This window comes from Coregonus lavaretus, assembly GCF_964263955.1.
Source record: "Coregonus lavaretus genome assembly, contig: HAP1_SCAFFOLD_488, whole genome shotgun sequence".
Classification (NCBI taxonomy): domain Eukaryota; kingdom Metazoa; phylum Chordata; class Actinopteri; order Salmoniformes; family Salmonidae; genus Coregonus; species Coregonus lavaretus.
This window is the reverse complement of record NW_028156813.1, coordinates 223225-246124: the sequence shown is the minus strand read 5'-3', so window position 1 is coordinate 246124 and position 22900 is coordinate 223225. Positions and strand designations below refer to the sequence as shown.

General features: G+C 43.1%; 1 protein-coding gene across 1 annotated transcript; it reads right to left on the bottom strand.

Annotated features, from left to right (window-relative positions):
- Nucleotides 1-886: 886 nt before the first annotated feature.
- LOC311119671 (uncharacterized protein) lies at nucleotides 887-22600 on the bottom strand (the record flags this gene model as incomplete). The annotated part of the gene is made up of 4 exons (XM_084194339.1): nucleotides 22148-22600; nucleotides 15343-15498; nucleotides 14887-15154; nucleotides 887-896 (listed from the first exon to the last, which is right to left on the bottom strand). Exons 1-4 carry the CDS (start codon nucleotides 22404-22406, stop codon nucleotides 887-889), a joined length of 693 nt encoding a protein of 230 aa, XP_084050465.1. The 5' UTR covers nucleotides 22407-22600.
- Nucleotides 22601-22900: the final 300 nt, after the last annotated feature.

Here is a 22900-nt window from a genome sequence, read left to right as displayed (position 1 = left end):
AAACGGGAGATCCTAGAGGAAAGACTGCTTCAGTCTGCTTTACACCAGACACTGGGAGAGGAACTCACCTTTCAGCAAGACCATAACCTACAACACTAAGCCATATCTAAATCTGTGGGAAGCTAAAAGGCTAGCTTGCTTACAGTTTTTAGCAAGCTGCTAGTAGAGTAGCCTACAGCCAACTGGTAAGCTGCTAGTGGAGTAGCCTACAGCCAACTGGCAAGCTGCCAGTGGAGTAGCCTACAGCCAACTGGTAAGCTGCTAGTGGAGTAGCCTACAGCCAACTGGCAAGCTGCTAGTAGAGTAGCCTACAGCCAACTGGTAAGCTGCTAGTAGAGTAGCCTACAGCCAACTGGTAAGCTGTTAGTGGAGTAGCCTACAGCCAACTGTCAAGCTGCTAGTAGAGTAGCCTACAGCCAACTGGTAAGCTGCTGGTGGAGTAGCCTACAGCCAACTGGCAAGCTGCTAGTGGAGTAGCCTACAGCCAACTGGTAAGCTGCTAGTGGAGTAGCCTACAGCCAACTGGCAAGCTGCTAGTAGAGTAGCCTACAGCCAACTGGTAAGCTGCTGGTGGAGTAGCCTACAGCCAACTGGCAAGCTGCTAGTGGAGTAGCCTACAGCCAACTGGTAAGCTGCTAGTGGAGTAGCCTACAGCCAACTGGTAAGCTGTTAGTGGAGTAGCCTACAGCCAACTGTCAAGCTGCTAGTGGAGTAGCCTACAGCCAACTGGCAAGCTGCTAGTGGAGTAGCCTACAGCCAACTGGTAAGCTGCTAGTGGTGTAGCCTACAGCCAACTGGTAAGCTGCTAGTGGAGTAGCCTACAGCCAACTGGCAAGCTGCTAGTAGAGTAGCCTACAGCCAACTGGTAAGCTGCTAGTGGAGTAGCCTACAGCCAACTGGCACAAAACAATGTACATTTAATACAAACCTAAACTTGTATTACATGTAGCTATTATTCAAATATGCCATTTCTTTGAAATGAGCTAACAGTGGTGATGTTTTCAACAGGATTATTTTTTGCTTTTATCCCAAATGGAGAGTCACTGCTATCCCCATTGTGAATATTGCTATTCGGGGGTCTAGGCACACATGGAACGGTGAGGATATCATGTTACCAACAGGTGCATATTGCTCCAAAAGATCTGAGTCCGCCCAAGCGCATGCCCACACCAACAAAAAACCCCAGTGATCTCTGGATTGGCCTTAACCCCCCACTTTACCCAGACCACGTGCTGTTTCCCTAGGTCAGGGATGTCAGAGACTAATTATATAATATGCTTTACCCAGACCATATTCCACCCCTGCGTTGTCTTGGCTGTGTGCTTAGGGTCGTTGTCCTGTTGGAAGGTAAAACCTTCGCCCCAGTCGGAGGTCCTGAGTGCTCTGGAGCAGGTTTCATCAATGATCTCTCTGTACTTTGCGGTGTTCATCTTTCCCCACAATCCTGACTAGTCTCCCAGTCCCTGACGCTGAAAAGGATCCCCACAGCATTATGCTGCCACCACCATGCTTCACCGAAGGGATGGTGCCAGGTTTCCTCCAGATGTGACGCTTGGCATTCAGCCAAAATAGTTTAATTTTGGTTTCATTAGACCAGAGAATCTTGTTTCTCATGGTCTGAGGGTCATTTAGGTGCCTTTTGGCAAACTCCAAGCGGGCTGTCGTGCCCTTTACTGAGGAGTGGCTTCCGTCTGGCCACTCTACCATAAAGGCCTGATTGGTGGAGTGCTGCAGATATGGTTGTCCTTCTGGAAGGTTTTCCCATCTCCACAGAGGAACTCTGCAGCTCTGTCAGAGTGAGCATCGGGTTCTTGGTCACCTCCCTGACCAAGGCCCTTCTCCCTCGATTGCTAAGTTTGGCCTGGCAGCCAACTTTAGGAAGAGTCTTGGTGGTTCCAAACTTTTTCCATTTAAGAATGATGGAGGCCACTGTGTTCATGGGAACCTTAAATGCTGCAGAATTGTTTTGGTACCTTCCCCAGATGTGCGTATGTTTTCACTTTGTCATCATGGGGTAGTGTGTGGATTGATGAGGGACAAAAATAATTTCATCTATTTTAGACTAACGTAACAAAATCTGGAAAAAGTAAAGGGGTCTGAATACTTCCCGAATGCACTGTATACAATAGCTTTCAGCTAGATGAGGCAAACAAAACATTGACTGTGCTCATGGCTAAATTTGAGGAGTACTTTGAAGCAAGCCAGAACATCACATTTGAGAAATACACGTTTTTCTCTCATGATCAGAAACAGGAAGTCAGTTTTGACCAGTACTTGGCTGAGCTGAACACAATAAGCAAAACGTGTGAATTTGAAAAATCTGAAAGACTCACTAGTGAAAGGATAGTCTGAAGCATACTTGATAATGGACTCAATGAGAGATTGCTGCGTGAGCAAGATGTAACTTTGGATAAAGCAGTGAATACAGTACCAGTCAAAAGTTTGGACACACCTACTCATTGAAGGGTTTGTCTTTCTTTTGAAAATGTTTAACATTGTAGAATAATAGTGAAGACATCAAAGTGGCTTCGCCAGGGCACAACGGCAGCATCGGATCAAAGTGGCGGGGAGAAGCCTGCCACAGAGGCCAAAGGCAAGGCCGCTGGGCCGACGCTAATCACTGAGGCCAAGGCCGCCGAGCCCAGCAGCAAAGGCACCTGAGCAACCGTCTTGCAGCCTGGTGACATAGGAGGTGATGAGGACCCAGCGCAGGTTTGTCTGGGGAAATACCCAACCCGCCTGAACTGGGAGAGAAAACTGGCATTTTGTAGCACGTGGTTCAAAGGCAGATGCAGTTTGATGAGTTATGGGAGAAATGCAAGCACACTTGGACACCCCCTCCCCCCCCTCCAAGCAAATGGCAAAGAGTAGTGAGTAGTAATCTGAAAGAATATGTGGTGGATCTATATATGGATATGAGAGGGATCTTACAAGCACATTCCGTGGGGAACAAGAGACTGCTGAGGAGGTTCAACACAGCATCAAGGCGGCTACAACTCTTGAATCTGGGTAAGAACAGGCAGCCTGGCTGGGCTTGGGTTATTTTGGTATTTGCTAGCTTTTGGAAATGCGTGGCAAACGTCAGAAATAGGCCTAGAGGTGATTTTCTTTATTGGCGTTGCTGCTAAGTTTACTGCTTGATTTTTGTGATTAGATTGGAAATGTTTGGTTTATAATATAATTGGATTGTTTTATAATGTAGAAGAGGTGCTTTGCATTACATTGATGAGGGTGAGCAGACCTTGAACAATGGATGAGTAACGATGTAGCTATAGTGTTGCCATAAACAACTCGTAGCTATGGAATAGTAATTCCTCTGTTATCATACGCAGCGTAGGACGGCACTCTTGTGGGAAGACAGCTTGGTAGCTGCGTCCAAGCTGCATTGTACCGATAAGTCGTTGGTAGTGCATTGTACATTATTGTTTGCTTTCCGCGATTGGAAATGCATTGTATTGCGGTAATTAGCCACTGTTTTGCATTGGATTGTTGGGTATTGTGCATGTAGCTGTGTAGCGTTGTCATAACTTGCGATTTATGAACTGTCCATGTTTGTAAAGCGGTGCAGTAGCCTGTATTCTTGCTGCAAGACAGCAATGTGTGTAATTGTACTATCGATTATTATCAATCCTGTGTTATCAGCAAGCGAAAATAGTTGTGCCCCCTTAGTCATTTCTGATGCCCCCTTGCCGAGTTCATCCTGGCGCCGGGCTTGGCTACGAGTAACCAGCTAAACTACACAAACGATTTTCCAAAAGTCAAGGACCATTAAATGCGTGCAGTGTAAAAGCATGAAGTAGGCTACAAAGAACCGTTATAAAATGTGTAAAATTAATCTGAACTCACCGGATTCATTGTAGAAACGTGTGTTTATGGTCAATTGCAGAGTTCAGGCGAAGTTCTGCCTAAAGTCAAAAGACAAAATGGAGAATAGAGAACATGTGACTCCACCTTCGCTTCCGTTCGAATGAAAAATAGGACTTCCGCCAACATACAAATAATAATACAGCAGTAGTCTGCTTAGCTCATTTTCAAAAGTTACAGTCCGATATCATTTTAACATTCCTCCTTTGTTCAATCATGTTGTCTGGTGTTCTACTCTGCACAGAGCGTAAAGTCACAAGAGAAAAGAGCCAGGCTCCGCCTTCACTTCCGTTCAACTGAAACGTTGGGATTCGGCCAACATACAAATAATACTCCAGTCGTAGGAAGCCTTCTGCTTTTAGTAACTCATTTTCTAAAGTTAATGCAGTTTCTCTGGACCCCGCAAGGTTGGACTTTGGGCCTCTATATATGAAATAAAATCGAATGTTTCAGCCAGATATCCACTCACAAACCGATCGCTGTACATCGTGCTGAAATAGAGACATGTCTATGCGGCTTCATGCCTAATTAATCGATGATAGGGTTCCTGTGGTGCAAGAGCATGTAAAGGTTTGCTTTAGCTAATGGATAAAGGTTTATTGGTAGGCCTCTATTTGGTCGTCATTTTCTCATGTTAAACATTTTAGTCATTTAGCAGACGCTCTTATCCAGAGCGACTTACAGTTACTGAGTGCATATTTTTTATTTATTTTTTCATACTGGCCCCCGTGGGAATCGAACCCACAACCCTGGTGTTGCAAACGACATGCACTACCAACTGAGCTACACGGGGCCTAACATTTCACGAAATCTATACACGGTGTAGTAATGCTGCAATTTTATAGCCTGCTGGCTTGTGGTAATAATGTCATTTATTGTTCAGGAATTAAAACTGGACATTCAAACATTGCAGATTTTAAAATAAATGTTCCGTGCATACTAATCAGCTACTTATAGATTTTTAAAAATAATATACAACTGTCCTGTAGCTGCTACCTGAACCTGCATGACATGAACCATCCTCGTGCTCTCTCCAAGCTTGGATAGAATGCTGTTGTGCATAAATCTATTTAAATTAAATAAAGAAAAATCTCATTTACATACACTACCGGTCAAACGTTTTAGAACACCTACTCATTCAAGGGTTTTTCTTAATTTTTTAATATGCTCTACATTGTAGAATAATAGTGAAGACATCAAAACTATGAAATAACACATATGGAGTCATGTAGTAACCAAAAAAGTATTTGTATTCATTAGGGATCCCCATTAGCTGCTCCCAAGGCAGCAGCTACTCTTCCTGGGGTCTAAAAAATATTTGTGATTCTTCAAATAGCCACCCTTTGCCTTGATGACAGCTTTGCACACTCTTGACATTCTCTCAACCAGCTTCATGAGGTAGTCATCTGGAATGCATTTCAATAAACAGGTGTGCCTTCTTCAAAGTTAATTTGTGGAATTTCTTTCCTTAATGCGTTTGATTCAATCAGTTTTGTTGTGACAAGGTAAGGGGGGTACACAGAAGATAGCCATATTTGGTAAAAGACCAAGTCCATATTATGGCAAGAACAGCTCACATAAGCAAAGAGAAACGACAGTCCATCATTACTTTAAGACATGAAGATCAGTCACTCCGGAAAATTTCAAGAACTTTGAACGTTTCTTAAAGTGCAGTCGCAAAAACCATCAAGCTCTATGATGAAACTGGCTCTCATGAGGACCGCCACAGGAATGGAAGACCCAGAGTTACCTCTGCTGCAGAGTATAAATTCATTAAAGTTACCAGCCTCAGAAATTGCAGCCCAAATAAATGCTTCAGAGTTCAAGTCACAGACACACCTCAACATCAACTGTTCAGAGGGGACTGTGTGAATCAGTCCTTCATGGTCGAACTGCTGCAAAGAAACCACTACTAAAGGACACCAATAAGAAGAAGAGACTTGCTTGGGCCAAGAAATACAAGCAATGGACATTAGACCGGTGGAAATTTGTCCTTTGGTCTGTAGTCCAAATTGGAGATTTTTGGTTCAAACCGCTGTGTCTGTGTGAGACGCAGTGTGGGTGAACGGATCAAATCAAATCAAATCTTATTGGCCAAATGCACCGAATACAACAGGTGCAGACATTACAGTGAAATGCTTACTTACAGCCCTTAACCAACAGTGCATTTAATTAAAAAAAGTAGAATAAATAAAAGAACAAAAGTGTTGAGAAAAAAAAAGCAGAAGTAAAATAAAATAATAGTAGGGAGGCTTTATATACATGGGGGTACAGGTGCAGAGTCAATGTGCTGGGGCACCGGCGAGTTGAGGTAGTTGAAGTAATATGTACATGTGGGTAGAGTTAAAGTGACTATGCATACATAATTAACAGAGTAGCAGCAGCGTAAAAAGCTGGGGTGGGGGGGCAGTGCAAATAGTCCGGGTAGCCATGATTAGCTGTTCAGGAGTCTTATTGGATGGGGGTAGAAGCTGTTGAGAAGTCTCACGTCACCCCCCTCCTCCGCACACTCCACTGGCTTCCAGTTGAAGCTCGCATCCGCTACAAGACCATGGTGCTTGCCTATGGAGCAGTGAGGGGAACGGCACCTCTGTACCTTCAGGCTCTGATCAGTCCCTACACCCAAACGAGGACATTGCGTTCATCCACCTCTGGCCTGCTGGCTCCCCTTCCTCTGCGGAAGCACAGCTCCCGCTCAGCCCAGTCAAAACTGTTCGCTGCTCTGGCACCCCAATGGTGGAACAAGCTCCCTCACGACGCCAGGACAGCGGAGTCACTCACCACCTTCCGGAGACATTTGAAACCCCACCTCTTTAAGGAATACCTGGGATAGGATAAAGTATTCCTTCTAACCCCCCCCCCCCCAAATTGTAAAGTGGTTATCCCACTGGCTATAGGGTGAACGCACCAATTTGTGAGTCGCTCTGGCTAAGAGCGTCTGCTAAATGACGTTAATGTGCCCTTGAGCAAGGCACTTAACCCTAATTGCTCCTGTAAGTCGCTCTGGTTAAGAGCGTCTGCTAAATGACTAAAATGTAAATGTATGTAAATGTCTTTTGGACCTAGACTTGGCACTCCGGTACCGCTTGCCGTGCGGTAGCAGAGAGAACAGTCTATGACTAGGGTGGCTGGAGTCTTTGAGAATTTTGAGGGCCTTCCTCTGACACTGCCTGGTATAGAGGTCCTGGATGGCAGGAAGCTTGGCCCCAGTGATGTACTGGGCCGTACGCACTACTCTCTGTTGCGCCTTGCGGTCGGAGGCCAAGCAGTTGCCATAAGTCTGTGATGCAACCAGTCAGTATGCTCTCGATTGTGCAGCTGTATATATTTTTGAGGATCTGAGGACCCATGCCAAATATTTTCAGTCTTCTGAGGGGGAATAGGCTTTGGCGGATGATCTCCGCATGTATATTTCCCACCGTAAAGCATGGAGGAGGAGGTGTTATGGTGTGGGGGTGCTTTGCTGGTAACACTGTGATTTATTTAGAATTCAAGGCACACTTAACCAGCATGGCTACCACAGCATTCTGCAGTGATACACCATCCCATCTGGTTTTAACTTAGTGGGACTATCATTTGTTTTTCAACAGGACAATGACCCACTTCCAGGCTGTGTAAGGGCTAATTTACCAAGGAAAGTGATGTAACTGCTGCATCAGATAACCAGGCCTCCACAATCCCCCAACCTCAACCAAATTGAGATGGTTTGGGATGAGTCGGACCGCATAGTGAAGGAAAAGCAGCCAACAAGTGCTCAGCATATGTGGGAACTCCTTCAAGACTGTTGGAAAAGCATTCCAGGTGAAGCTGGTTGAGAGAATGACAAGAGTGTGCAAAGCTGTCATCAAGGCAAAGGGTGGCTATTTGAAGAATCTGAAATATAAAACATTTCTTGATTTGTTTAACACTTTTTTGGTTACTACATGATTCCATATGTGTTATTTCATAGTTTTGATGTCTTCACTATTAGTCTACAATGTAGAAAATAGTCCAAATAAAGAAAAACCCTTGAATGAGTAGGTGTTCTAAAACCTTTGACCAGTAGTGTAAGTATTCACACCCGAGTCAATACTTTATAGAAGCACCTTTTAGCAACGGTTACAGCTGAGTCTTTCTGGGTAAGTCTCTAAGAGCTTTCTAAACCAAATTGGATGTTGTCTATCACAGTGCTATCCGTTTTGTCTCCAAAGCCCCATATAATACCCACCACTGTGACCTGTACGCTCTTGTTGGCTGGTCCTCACTACATATTCGTCGCCAAACCCACTGGCTCCAGGCCATCTATAAATCACTGCTAGGCAAATCCCCGCCTTATCTTAGCTCATTGGTCACCATAGCAACACCCACCCGTAGTCTGCGCTCCAGCGGGTATATCTCACTGGTCATCCCCAAAGCCAACACCTCCTTTGGCCGCAATTCCTTCCAGTTCTCTGCTGCCAATGACTGGAACAAATTGCAAAAATCTCTGAAGCTGGAGACACTTATCTCCCTCACTAACTTTAAGCATCAGTTGTCAGAGCACCTTACCGATCACTGCACCTGTACACAGCCCATCTGAAATTAGCCCGCCCAACTACCTCATCCCTATATTGTTATTGATTTTGCTCATTTGTACCCCAGTATCTCTATTTGCACATCATCTCTTGCACATCTATCATTCCAGTGTTAATACTAATTGTAATTATTTTGCACTATAGCCTATTTTATTGCCTTACCTCCAAAACTTGCTAAATTTGCACACTGTATATTATATGTATTTCTGTTGTATTTTTTACTTTGTTTTGTTTTACCCCATATGTAACTCTGTGTTGTTGTTTTTATCGCACTGCTTTGCTTTATCTTGGCCAGGTCGCAGTTGTAAATGAGAACTTGTTCTCAACTGGTTTACCTGGTTAAATAAAGGTGAAATAAAAATAAATAAAAAAGAGCTTTCTAAACCTGGATTGTGCAACATTTCCCCATTGTTATTTTACAAATTCTTCAAGCTCCGTCAAATTGGTTGTTGATCATTGCTAGACAACAGTGGCCGTAAATGCCGTTTAAGATGAGGGAGGACCATTATTAATTTTTTTATGAGCATGGCCTCATTTATATTACAGCATGTTGGATGACTGACATTCATATTCCATTCACCCAGTTCAATGTAACATCAATAGGTTTAGGCTACTATATGATACTCAAATTTTCCCTATACCCATCATGAGGTTGCTACAACCTAGTCTATGAATGAAAGTTTACAACGTAGGTGACATACGGACAGTGACACATTCAATACCGCCTTGCACACTCTTGCCTGCAATTAGCTTATCTAGGGTGTAATCATTTGTCCAACAGTTGCAAACAAGAGTTTCTAATGGTCAAATTCAGATATGTTTATATGTTTGAGCCGGGTGCTTGAGTAAATAAACTAGCCAGCTAGCTAACATAGCATCCCTCTGTTTGAGCCGGGTGTTTGAGTAACTAAACTAGCCAGCTAGCTAACATTGCATCACTCTGTTGGAGCAGGTTGTTTGAGTAACTAAACTAGCCAGCTAGCTAACATAGCATCCCTCTGTTGGAGCAGGGTGTTTGAGTAACTAAACTAGCCAGGTAGCTAACATTGCATCACTCTGTTGGAGCAGCGTGTTTGAGTAACTAAACTAGCCAGCTAGCTTGATGGGAGTTGTGCTATCATACAGAGTGCTGTTGAGGCTACTGTAGACCTTCATTGCAAAACAGTGTGTTTTAATCAATTATTTGGTGACAGGTGAATATATTTAGTATAGTTTTATCTATAAAGGATGACTTTTTCAATGATTTACCATTTTTATGAAATTCACTGAGGAGGATGGTTCTCATCCCTTTCCTACTTGGAGGAGCCTCCACTGCTAGACAACCATTTTCAGGTCTTGCCATAGATTTTCAAGTAGATTTAAGTCAAAATTGTAACTCGGCCACTCAGGAACATTCATTATCTTCTTGGTAAGCAACTCCAGCGTAGATTTGGCCTTGTGTTTTAGGTTATTGTCCTGCTGAAAGGTGAATGCATCTCACAGTGTCTGTTGGAAGCAGACTGAACCAGGTTTTCCTCTAGGATTTCTGACTGTGCTAAGCACCATTCCATTTATTTTTATCCTGAAAAACTCCCCAGTGCTTAATGATTACAAGCATACCCATAACATGATGCAGCCACCACTAAGCTTGAACATTTGAAAAGTGGTAGTCAGTAATGTGTTCGATTGGATTTGCCCCTAACATAACACTTTGTATTCAGGACAAAAAGTTAATTGCTTTGCCACATTTTTTTGCATTATTACTTTAGTTCCTTGTTGCAAACAGGATGCATGTTTTGGAATATTTTTATTATGTACAGGCTTCCTTCTTTTCACTCTGTCATTTAGGTTAGTATTGTGGAGTAACTACAATGTTGTTGATCCATTCTCAGTTTTCTCCCATCACAGCCATTAAACTCTGTAACTGTTTAAAAGTCAGCATTAGCCTCATTGTGAAATCCCTAAATGGTTTCCTTCCTCTCCGGCAACTGAGTTAGGAAGGATGTCTCTATCTTTGTAGAGGCTGGGTATATTGATACACCATCCAAAGTGTAATGAATGAAGGAATATTCAATGTCGTCTACCCATAGGTGCCCTTCCTTGCGAGGCATTGGAAAACTTCCCTGGTCTTTGTGGTTGAATCTCTCCGGCAACGTTAGTTGTGTGTTATTCGTCATGTTAGAGAACAGCTATTAGTTGTACAATAATCCACGGGGTTGAGTGTCTTGTTGTTTCAATTCAATAACACCATAGAGATTCCAATCATATCAGTCTATCTTACCTTATAGGCCTAACTCAATATTAGGGACCTAATAACACCATAGAGAATCAAATCAAGCTTTATTTATACAGCACATTTCAGACATGGAATGGAACACAATGTGCTTCACAGGAAAAAAACTAATAAAAACAATTAAAATAAAACTAAATATTTACTACACAAATATAAGAGGATAAAAAACTAAAGAATTACAATAAAAAATGCACGACTTCAAAGCACCCTGAGGAAAAGCACCACTAAAAAGGTGTGTTTTAAGATCTATTTTTAAAAATGCCACAGTTTCGTTCCCCCTCAGGTTCTCTGGCTATTCCAGAGGCTGGGAGGCATAGTAACTAAAGGCTGCCTCTCCATGCCTCTTGGTCCTAGGCTTTGGGATAGTTAAAACTCACTGCTGTTAATCAGATATCCACCCTCAGGCCTGGAAATACATCCACAGGTACACCTCCAATTGACTCAAATTATGTCAATTAGCCTATCAGAAGCTTCTAAAACCATGACATCATTTTCTGGAATTTTCCAAGCTGTTTAAAGCCACAGTCAACATAGTGTAAACTTCTGACCTGCTGGAATTGTGATACAGTGAATTATAAGTTAAATAATCTGTCTGTAAACAATTGTTGGAAAAATTACTTGTGTCACGCACAAAGTAGATGTCCTAACCGACTTGCCATAACTATAGTTTGTTAACAAGACATTTGAGGAGTGGTTGAAAAACGAGTTTTAATGACTCCAACCTAAGTGTACGTAAACTTCCGACTTCAACTGTATATGACATGTAATAACTAGTAAGCACACAGACTGTGTTTAAAACCCTGCTGTTAATATACAGTCTTGGTCAAAAGTTGAGAATGACCCAAATATTAATTTTCACAAAGTCTGCTGCATCAGTTATGATGGCAATTTGCATATACTCCAGACTGTTATGAAGAGTGATCAGATGAATTGCAATTAATTGCAAAGTCCCTCTTTGCCATAAAAATGAACTTAATCCCCCAAAAACATTTCCACTGCATTTCAGCCCTGCCACAAAAGGACCAGCTGACATCTTGTCAGTGATTCTCTCGTTAACACAGGTGAGAGTGTTGACGAGGACAAGGCTGGAGATCACTCTGTCATGCTGATTGAGTTAGAATAACAGACTGGAAGCATTAAAAGGAGGGTGGTGCTTGAAATCATTGTTCTTCCTCTGTTAACCATGGTTACCTGCAAGGAAACACGTGCCGTCATCATTGCTTTGCACAAAAAGGGCTTCACAGGCAAGGATATTGCTGCTAGTAAGATTGCACCTAAATCAACCATTTATCGGATCATCAAGAACTTCAAGGAGAGAGGTTCAATTGTTGTGAAGGCTTCAGGGCGCCTAAGAAAATCCAGCAAGCGCCAGGACCGTCTCCTAAAGTTGATTCAGCTGCGGGATCGGGGCACCACCAGTGCAGAGCTTGCTCAGGAATGGAAGCAGGCAGGTGTGAGTGTATCTGCACGCACAGTGAGGCGAAGACTTTTGGAGGATGGCCTGGTGTCAAGAAGGGCAGCGAGGAAGCCACTACTCTCCAGGAAAAACATCAGGGACAGACTGATATTCTGCAAAAGGTACAGGGATTGAATTGCTGAGGACTGGGGTAAAGTCATTTTCTCTGATGAATCCCCTTTCCGATTGTTTGGGGCATCTGGAAAAAAGCTTGTCCGGAGAAGACAAGGTGAGCGCTACCATCAGTCCTGTGTCATGCCAACAGTAAAGCATCCTGAGACCATTCATGTGTGGGGTTGCTTCTCAGCCAAGGGAGTGGGCTCACTCACAATTGAGAGCAACTTCTCCCAACCATCCAAGAACAGTTTGGTGACGAACAATGTCTTTTCCAGCATGATGGAGCACCTTGCCATAAGGCAAAGGTGATAACCAACTGGCTCGGGGAACAAAACATTGAAATATTGGGTCCATGGGCAAGGAAACTCCCCAGAACTTAATCCCACAAATTCTGACAAACACCAAGCATTGATTAGGCAAGGATGGGCTGCCATCAGTCAGGATGTGGCCCAGAAGTTAATTGACAGCATGCCATTGCAGAGGTCTTGAAATAGAAGGGTCAACGCTGCAAATATTAACTCATTGCATAAACTTAATGTAATTGTCAATAAAAGCCTTTGACACTTATGGAATGCTTGTAATTATACTTCAGTATACCATAGTAACACCTGAGAAAAATATCTAAAAACACTGAAGCAGCCAACTTTGTGGTTTGTTTGTTTGCTTGCAAGCTACCGAGGCGGCTGATGAGTCCTTGTTGAAAAAGCGTCCTGTCCACTGGAGGAAACAGCTCTTGAAAAGACTCACATCGTCATCTGCTGACTGGAGTGGGTAACGCAGTTTGGGAAAATATTCACTATACCGTGTTCATTCTGCCAAACAATATCATGTCATTTCAAAATAAGGTGAGTTGGATGGTAATAATAATAATAATATGCCATTTAGCAGACGCTTTTATCCAAAGCGACTTACAGTCATGCATGCATACATTTTTTGTGTATGGGTGGTCCCGGGGATCGAACCCACTACCTTGGCGTTACAAGCGCCGTGCTCTACCAGCTGAGCTACAGATGACCACTAGACAGGGTTGATCATGGTGAGTTGGATGGTAGACAGGGTTGATCATGGTGAGTTGGATGGTAGACAGGGTTGATCATGGTGATGGTGAATTGTCCTCAGACATAGTTATCAGTCTTCAGATCCCTCTAGCTTGCTCGCTAAGCAAACCAAATAAATCGACTTGCCAACATTTCTGTAAACTCCTGGTATCATAGCATCTGTCAACAGACTGTGGGACGGCAGCGACTTAAGGGACTTTTCTGACCACATCCCAACTAGTCAACATGTTAAACGGACCCTTGCCTTAACCCTAACGATAGACTTGCAGAGAGAGGGGGAGGAGCTACCGCCCTGCTTTCTCTGAGCTGACCAATCCTGTTGTTGGGAAACACCCACACCATTCTGTTGTTGGGGTACGTACGCCCACACCATTCAAACACAGACTATTTCACTCACATTGCAATTAATAGAAATCTGGAAATAATGGATAGTTACAGTTATCAGAGGGTGGACCCCTTGTTGACAGTACATCAAATTACACTAAGGAAGGCCACATTAAGAACGCTTGAGGTGGCAAAACTCACCCTGTAGGGCTTCTCTCCGGTGTGTGTACACTAGTCTACCATTAACTGGATTGAGCTACCAAAAGTGGAAAGGTTACCCAACAGTGTGGTGTTTTCTCTTGTGTAAAGCCAGGCTTCCTGACTGAGTGAATCTCAGCCCACAGTCAGTGGTAAGGCTTCTCTCCTGTGTGTATTCTCCTGTGTAGTACAAGTCCACGTGAAGTGGTTAAGCTCATTCCACAGTCTGAGCAGTGATAAGGCTTCTCTCCTGTGTGTATTCTCTTGTGTACAGCCAGGTTTCCTGACAGAGTGAATCTCTTCCCACACTGATCACAACCAAAAGGCTTCTCTCCTGTGTGTATTCTCTTGTGTTCAGCCAGGTTTCCTGACTTAGTGAATCTCTTCCCACACTGATCACAGCTATAAGGCTTCTCTCCAGTGTGTATTCTCTGGTGAACTTTTAAATCCCCTGAAGTAGTACAACTATGCCCACAGTCTGAGCAGTGGTAAGGCTTCTCTCCTGTGTGTATTCTCTTGTGTTCAGCCAGGCTTCCTGACTTAGTGAATCTCTTCCCACATTGATCACAACCAAAAGGCTTCTCTCCTGTGTGTATTCTCTTGTGTACAGCCAGGCTTCCTGACTTAGTGAATCTCTTCCCACACTGATCACAGCTATAAGGCTTCTCTCCAGTGTGTGTTCGCTGGTGATCTTTTAAATCCCCTGAAGTAGTACAACTCATTCCACAGTGTGAGCAGTGATAAGGCTTCTCTCCTGTGTGTATTCTCCTGTGTACTAGAAGTCCGTTTGAAGTGGTTAAGCTCATTCCACAGTCTGAGCAGTGGTAAGGTTTCTCTCCTGTGTGTATTCTCTTGTGTAACTCCAGGCTTCCTGAATGAGTGAATCTCTTCCCACACTGATCACAACCAAAAGGCGTCTCTCCTGTGTGTATTATCTTGTGTACAGCCAGGTTTCCTGACTTAGTGAATCTCTTCCCACATTGATCACAGCTAGAAGGTTTCTCTCCTGTGTGTATTCTCTTGTGTAAAGCCAGGTGTCCTGACTGAGTGAAACTCTTCCCACACTGATCACAGCTATAAGGTTTCTCTCCTGTGTGTATTCTCTTGTGTGTATTAAGATTTGTTGAAGAGGTAAAACTCTTTCCACAGTCAAAGCAGCAGTGAGGTTTCTTCCCTGTAAGTCTCTGCTGGTGTTTCTTGAGGTGTTCTGATCTGGAGAGACTCTTCTCTGCCTCATCAGCATCATGATGTTGGTTAGCCTCCCCAGATGATAAGCCCCTTCTACTGAAAGAGCGACGGTTAGGGCTGTCCCCTGTGAAACAAAGACAGACAGTTAGGGTTCCTTCTTCATATCGAAGTTAGTTCAAGGCCCAGCTTTCCAACTCTTGTGATCAGATTTGAGCATTTTGGATGCGTTAAAATCATCAATGTAACCAATGGGGTAGGAGTGCTTCTAATGAGTCTACATTTTAATAAATGTATCTAAGAGCATAAACCCACTCTGTCCCGGTGTTTTCCTGCAGTCGACCAGCAGCACAGACACCCTCTTCAGACCCAGCAGTAAGTTACCAGGAGAGGCACGACCTGGGGACCCCAAGAGGGGGAGGGAGGAGGAGGGTTGGAGGGAGAGGGAGGAGGGGGGTGGGATAGGTGTTCCTGTAAATCCCAAAAAGAGGGTAGTGGAGTTCAAGTTAGTACACTGAGGGTAAAACAACACAACAATGGTATGATGAGGTCTTGCATTTAAATGGGGACGGCCACAACGGAGTGGAAACAATGCCCCCTTGCTGTTTAAGACTTAATGGACACCAAATATATTTTTTCCCAAACTCTGCTTCTTCATTCCGGTCCGTTGAACAACAGGAAGTTACCAAACCACAGAAGATGAAAAATGTGGTTTTCAACGATGGGTTTATGATATAGCTTGCAACTTGTAAACGATTACCCATTCCTAAAAGTGAGTACCACTTTCACAGCATGTTAAAAATAATACACATTGTCTGTTTGCTTGCTACGCAGATTTGCAGCGCTCAAATATTGTAACTGTATGTAACACGCACGATATGAACCCGGGGCTCCCACGGGAGAAACCAATATATTACACTTCAGACCAATAGGACATTCCCTATCGGGAAAAAGGGCAAATTGATTTAGCTTATTTTTATTTTAGACACCAATTACGTTTCTATGTGAGAATTCCAATAATATTTTTGGCCATTGCTGGCGATGGAATCAGCCAATAACCAAAGGGATGGAAGTATAGAAAGCGTTCCTTGATCTGATCTGCAGGCTATTTGATCTGATCTACAGGCTATTTGATCTGATCTTCAGGATATGCATCAGACTATTTTGAAATGTTAACCTAATATAATACATTGCCTTTAGAATGTCTGCACTCCCTTGAACCTTTTTCACATTTTGTTACGTTACAAAGTGTGATTTACATTTATTAAATTGTATTTTTTTGTAATTGATGTGCTAATTTCAAATTGTCGATGTGGCTTTGATTGGATAGTTGATGCTACGTTGGAAAGCTTTATGTTTATGACAGTTTGCGATAGAACACATGAAAAAAAGGGTGGGTGTCATGTTTTGGCTGACAAATGTACTAAAATGTAATAACATCCAGTACCAGTCAAAAGTTTGGACACCTTCACATTCAAGGTTTTTATTTTCACTATTTTCTACATTGTAGAATAATAATGAAGACATCAAAACTATGAAATAACACATATGGAATCATGTTGTAACCAACAAAGTGTTAAACTAATCAAAATATATTCCAGGTGACTACCTCATGAAGATGGTTGAGAGAATGCCAAGAGTGTGCAAAGCTGTCATCAAGGCAAAGGGTGGCTATTTGAAGAACCTCAAATATAAAATATATGTTATTTCATAGTTTAGATGTCTTAACTATTATTCTACAATGTAAAAAATATTAAAAATAAATAAAAACCCTTGAATGAGCAGGTGTGTCCAAACTTTTGACTGGTACTGTATATATTTCTTTCCACTTTCAAATGGTACAACAAAGATGTTTGGAGGTAGAGGGCTGCGGGCTCCGACAGAGATCATTGCAGCACGGCCCGTATTTTTCATGTTGAGGGCGGTCAGACAGAAAACGTTGTGATAAATATACTTGTTCCGCAGATTATTTGGAAACGGTGTCTTTCTGCTGTGTATGCGTTAGCCTAGCTATTGTACTAAAATTACCTCTGTCACATTATTCACACACTAGCCTACTAGGCTACCTATGAATGGGCGAATAAATCACGTGGCAGTTATCTTTCCAAGGAAATTCACTTAAATATAATGAGGCTATAGTTTACTACAGTGTCTGTTAATAGAAAGAAGTTGGGGACGCTCAACCAACGTGAGTCGAGGTGAAATCCCCAAATGTGATTATCAATATAAAGCAAAAGGCGCAACATGGGGATCGAGCGTTGAGTCTTCTCCTTCTCAATATATATTAATTATCCATTTGTCTCTGACTGAAAATATTCCCGCTCCTAAAAGACAGGCTATATCCTACGTGCAAAACGTAGGTCAAGAGAAAGTGCAACGGACCGCTCATCTTTCTTGCTGTTTCAAGTTCAGCAGCCATACCTCTCCTCTCCTAGTTCAGCAGCCATACCTCTCCTCTCCTAGTTCAGCAGCCATACCTCTCCTAGTTCAGCAGCCATACCTCTCCTGTCCTAGTTCAGCAGCCATACCTCTCCTCTCCTGTCCTAGTTCAGCAGCCATACCTCTCCTCTCCTGTCCTAGTTCAGCAGCCATACCTCTCCTCTCCTGTCCTAGTTCAGCAGCCATACCTCTCCTCTCCTGTCCTAGTTCAGCAGCCATACCTCTCCTCTCCTGTCCTAGTTCAGCAGCCATACCTCTCCTCTCCTGTCCTAGTTCAGCAGCCATACCTCTCCTGTCCTGTCCTAGTTCAGCAGCCATACCTCTCCTCTCCTAGTTCAGCAGCCATACCTCTCCTGTCCTGTCCTAGTTCAGCAGCCATACCTCTCCTCTCCTAGTTCAGCAGCCATACCTCTCCTCTCCTAGTTCAGCAGCCATACCTCTCCTCTCCTAGTTCAGCAGCCATACCTCTCCTCTCCTAGTTCAGCAGCCATACCTCTCCTCTCCTAGTTCAGCAGCCATACCTCTCCTCTCCTATTTCAGCAGCCTCTCCTCTCCTAGTTCAGCAGCCATACCTCTCCTCTCCTAGTTCAGCAGCCATACCTCTCCTCTCCTAGTTCAGCAGCCATACCTCTCCTCTCCTAGTTCAGCAGCCATACCTCTCCTCTCCTAGTTCAGCAGCCATACCTCTCCTCTCCTAGTTCAGCAGCCATACCTCTCCTCTCCTCTCCTCTCCTAGTTCAGCAGCCATACCTCTCCTCTCCTAGTTCAGCAGCCATACCTCTCCTGTCCTAGTTCAGCAGCCATACCTCTCCTCTCCTAGTTCAGCAGCCATACCTCTCCTCTCCTAGTTCAGCAGCCATACCTCTCCTCTCCTAGTTCAGCAGCCATACCTCTCCTCTCCTAGTTCAGCAGCCATACCTCTCCTCTCCTAGTTGGGCGTGCCAGATCAGGTGAGCGTTTGGTCTCAATTAAATAGAGTAGTCTATATATGAATGGACGGAAAAGCAGAGCAGTTATCTTCCCAAGGAAATGAACTTCCTAAATATTATTAGGCTATACAGTTCCTATGGAAAGTCTACACCCACTATAACTTTTTTCACATTTTGTTGCTTTAAAAAGTGGGATTGAAATAGATTTGATTATAATTTTTCGTAAATCATCTACACAAAATAATGTGAAAGTAAAAACAAAATTCTACAAATTTGTACAAACAAATACAAAACAATAACTAAAATAGTAATTGTGTGATATGAATGACTAACCTTTCCTCTGTTAATAATGATGTTGTGTAAGGTGTATTAAGCCACCCAGACACGTCAAAGATGTTCACAATAATCCACAATAATGACCACCTGCAACCCTGTACATTTGACTATTCGCAATAATCCACAATAATGACATGCAACCCTGTACATGTGACTAGTTTTTCATACTGGCCCCCCATGGGAATCGAACCCACAACCCTGCCGTTGCAAACGCCATGCTCTACCAACTGAGCTAAATCCCTGCTGGCCATTCCCTCCCCTACCCTGGACGACGCTGTGCAGTGCAGTGCGATGCAGTGCCTTAGACCACAGTGACCACCTGCAACCCTGTACATGTGACTATTCACAGTAATCCATAATAATGACCTAAATGACAGAGTGAAAGGAGAATATAAATATTTCAGATCTTGTTTGAAGGAAAAGGATAGCTTGCTTAGTTTTTAGCAAGCTGCTAGTAGAGTAGCCTACAGCCAACTGGCAAGCTGCTAGTGGAGTAGCCTACAGCCAACTGGTAAGCTGCTAGTAGAGTAGCCTACAGCCAACTGGTAAGCTGCTAGTAGAGTAGCCTACAGCCAACTGGTAAAGCTGCTAGTAGAGTAGCCTACAGCCAACTGGTAAGCTGCTAGTGGAGTAGCCTACAGCCAACTGGTAAGCTGCTAGTAGAGTAGCCTACAGCCAACTGGTAAAGCTGCTAGTAGAGTAGCCTACAGCCAACTGGTAAAGCTGCTAGTAGAGTAGCCTACAGCCAACTGGTAAGCTGCTAGTAGAGTAGCCTACAGCCAACTGGCAAGCTGCTAGTAGAGTAGCCTACAGCCAACTGGCAAGCTGCTAGTAGAGTAGCCTACAGCCAACTGGTAAGCTGCTAGTGGAGTAGCCTACAGCCAACTGGCAAGCTGCTAGTGGAGTAGCCTACAGCCAACTGGCAAGCTCCAACTAACTGCATTGTACCGATAAGTCATTGGTAGTGCATTATTGTTTGCTTTCCACGATTGGAAATGCATTGTATTGCATGAGGAAGTGTTATTACGGTAATTAGCAACTGTTTTGTATTGTTGGGTATTGTGCATGTAGCTGTGTAGCGTTGTCATGACTTGCTATTTATGAATTGTCCATGTTTGTAAAGCGGTGCAGTAGCCTGTATTCTTGCTGCAAGACGGCCGTGCGTGGCTGCAAATACATTGTGGGTAAATGTACTATCGATTATTATCGATCCTGTGTTATCAGCAAGCGAAAATAGTTGTGCCCCCTTAGTCATTTCTGATGCCCCTTTGCCGAGTTCATCCTGCCGCCGGGCCTGGCTACGAGTAACCAGCTAAACTACAAAAATGATTTTCCAAAAGTCAAGGACCATTAAATACGCGCAGTGTAAAAGCAGAAAGTAGGCCACAAAGACCCGTTATAAAAATTATTAAATTAATCTAAACTCACCTGATTCATTGTAGAAACGTGTGTTTATGGTCGATTGCAGAGTTCAGGCGAAGTTAACTAGATGTTTATCTCTAGTCTACGGACCTTTTAGATCAGGGAGGTAGAGGACCGAGACGTTATATTTCAACATTTGACTCTCTGCCTAAAGTCAGAAGACAAAATGGAGAATAGAGAACATGTGACTCCACCTTCACTTCCGTTCGACTGAAAAATGGGACTTCCGCCAACATACAAATAATAATACAGCAGGAGGCTTCTGTTTAGCTCATTTTCAAAAGTTACCGTCTGACATCATTTTAACATTCCTCCTTTGTTCAATCATGTTGTCTGGTGTTCTACTCTGCAAGGAGCGTAAAGTCACAAGAGAAAAGAGCCAGGCTCCGCCTTCACTTCCGTTCAACTGAAACGTTGGGATTCGGCCAACATACAATTCATTTTTATTTTTTTATTTTATTTAACGTTTATTTAACCAGGTAAGCCAGTTGAGAACAAGTTCTCATTTACAACTGCGACCTGGCCAAGATAAAGCAAAGCAGTGCGATAAAAACAATAACCCAGAGTTACATATGGGGTAAAACAAAACATAAAGTCAAAAATACAACAGAAAATATATATACAGTGTGTGCAAATGTAATAAGTTATGGAGATAAGGCAATAAATAGGCCATAGTGCAAAATAATTACAATTAGTATTAACACTGGAATGATAGATGTGCAAGAGATGATGTGCAAATAGAGATACTGGGGTGCAAATGAGCAAAATAAATAACAATATGGGGATGAGGTAGTTGGGTGGGCTAATTTCAGATGGGCTGTGTACAGGTGCAGTGATTGGTAAGGTGCTCTGACAACTGATGCTTAAAGTTAGTGAGGGAGATAAGAGTCTCCAGCTTCAGAGATTTTTGCAATTTGTTCCAGTCATTGGCAGCAGAGAACTGGAAGGAATTGCGGCCAAAGGAGATGTTGGCTTTGGGGATGACCAGTGAGATATACCTGCTGGAGCGCAGACTACGGGTGGGTGTTGCTATGGTGACCAATGAGCTAAGATAAGGCGGGGATTTGCCTAGCAGTGATTTATAGATGGCCTGGAGCCAGTGGGTTTGGCGACGAATATGTAGTGAGGACCAGCCAACAAGAGCGTACAGGTCACAGTGGTGGGTAGTGTATGGGGCTTTGGAGACAAAACGGATGGCACTGTGATAGACTACATCCAATTTGCTGAGTAGAGTGTTGGAGGCTATTTTGTAAATGACATCGCCAAAGTCAAGGATCGGTAGGATAGTCAGTTTTACGAGGGCATGTTTGGCAGCATGAGTGAAGGAGGCTTTGTTGCGAAATAGGAAACCGATTCTAGATTTAACATTGGATTGGAGATGCTTAATGTGAGTCTGGAAGGAGAGTTTACAGTCTAATGTTAATGAAAATGGATTAGTGACGTACTAGTGGCAGACATGACAAAATGTTTACAATCCAATTTTACTTCAAAGTTAACTGTAATATAGAATAAGTAATTATATTAACCTATATTTTAATATGGAGATCGTATGGTAAGCAACGGTCATCACACTGGATTCATGATTTACTAAAAACATATCAAGCTCATTTAGATCGTCCTGTGTGTGTATCATGACCGTAAACACATCTTGCTTTGACAATTTAACATTTCCTAAACAGCACCAACGTCAGGCTACTGCAACCTCTGCAGCCTCACTCTACCCGTGATATCAAAGTCATTTTTAGAATGATTTGTAGCTATCGTTTCTGTCGGAGCATTAGAGAGCATCCGACTCAGTTTCCCTCCCAGAAAACACGCGGTACAGTTAAGTGGTATCTATTCGGTAAGAAAATTCAGGCGGAAACAGAAGGGTGGGTGTCTTGACCACGTTTTGCGAATGACGGCTCACTTGACCGCAGTCTTTAAGACGACACATTAGTTCAATAGTTCAACAACTACAGAGTTTGTGCCACTGTTTTTAAAATACTACTTACTGGTGTTAATCAGCTCTCCAGTCTCCTCTTCTTCCTCCAATGTGACAGTAATCTCCCCCTCCTCCTTCACTCCAAAAACTGCCTCCTCCTCTTTCACTCTGAAACCTTCTTCCTCTTCTTTCACGGTAACAGCTTCACCCTCTACTTCTGTTTTAACTGTGACAGCCTCCTCTTCCTCCTCTTCTTTCACTGTAACGTCTTTCTCTGTCCAGCAGACCTCCTCTTCTTTAGGAGGAGGAGAGTAGCTTAGTGAGCACATGGTTGGGGATGTTATCTAGCTAGTTAGCATTAGCCTAGTGTTACTTAGCCAGATAGCTAATAACGTAAATGTGAAATCAAATGGAGTAACTGGTAAATACACAGACAGTGTGTTTAAAACACTGATGTTAATATACACAAAAATGGTCTAAAGAGCTTCAATATTTTGGTTTTATGTTGGCTAGCAAGCTACCAAGGCGGCTGAGTTGTTGTTTTTGTAAAAGCGTCCCGTCCCGTCCACTAGAATATACGTCACGCAAGAATCATCACCTGAAAGACTCACATCGCCATCTGCTGACTGGAGTGGGAAGAAGCATCACCTGAAAGACTCAGTAGCTTTCCATTTAAGTTGTCAATGCCAGGAGGTTTGTCATTATTGATCGATAACAATACTTTTCCCACCTCTCCCACACTAACTTTACAAAATTCAAACTTTCAATGTTTTTCTTTCATTATTTGTTTTTTTATGCATGAATACGATGGCTCACTGTTCCT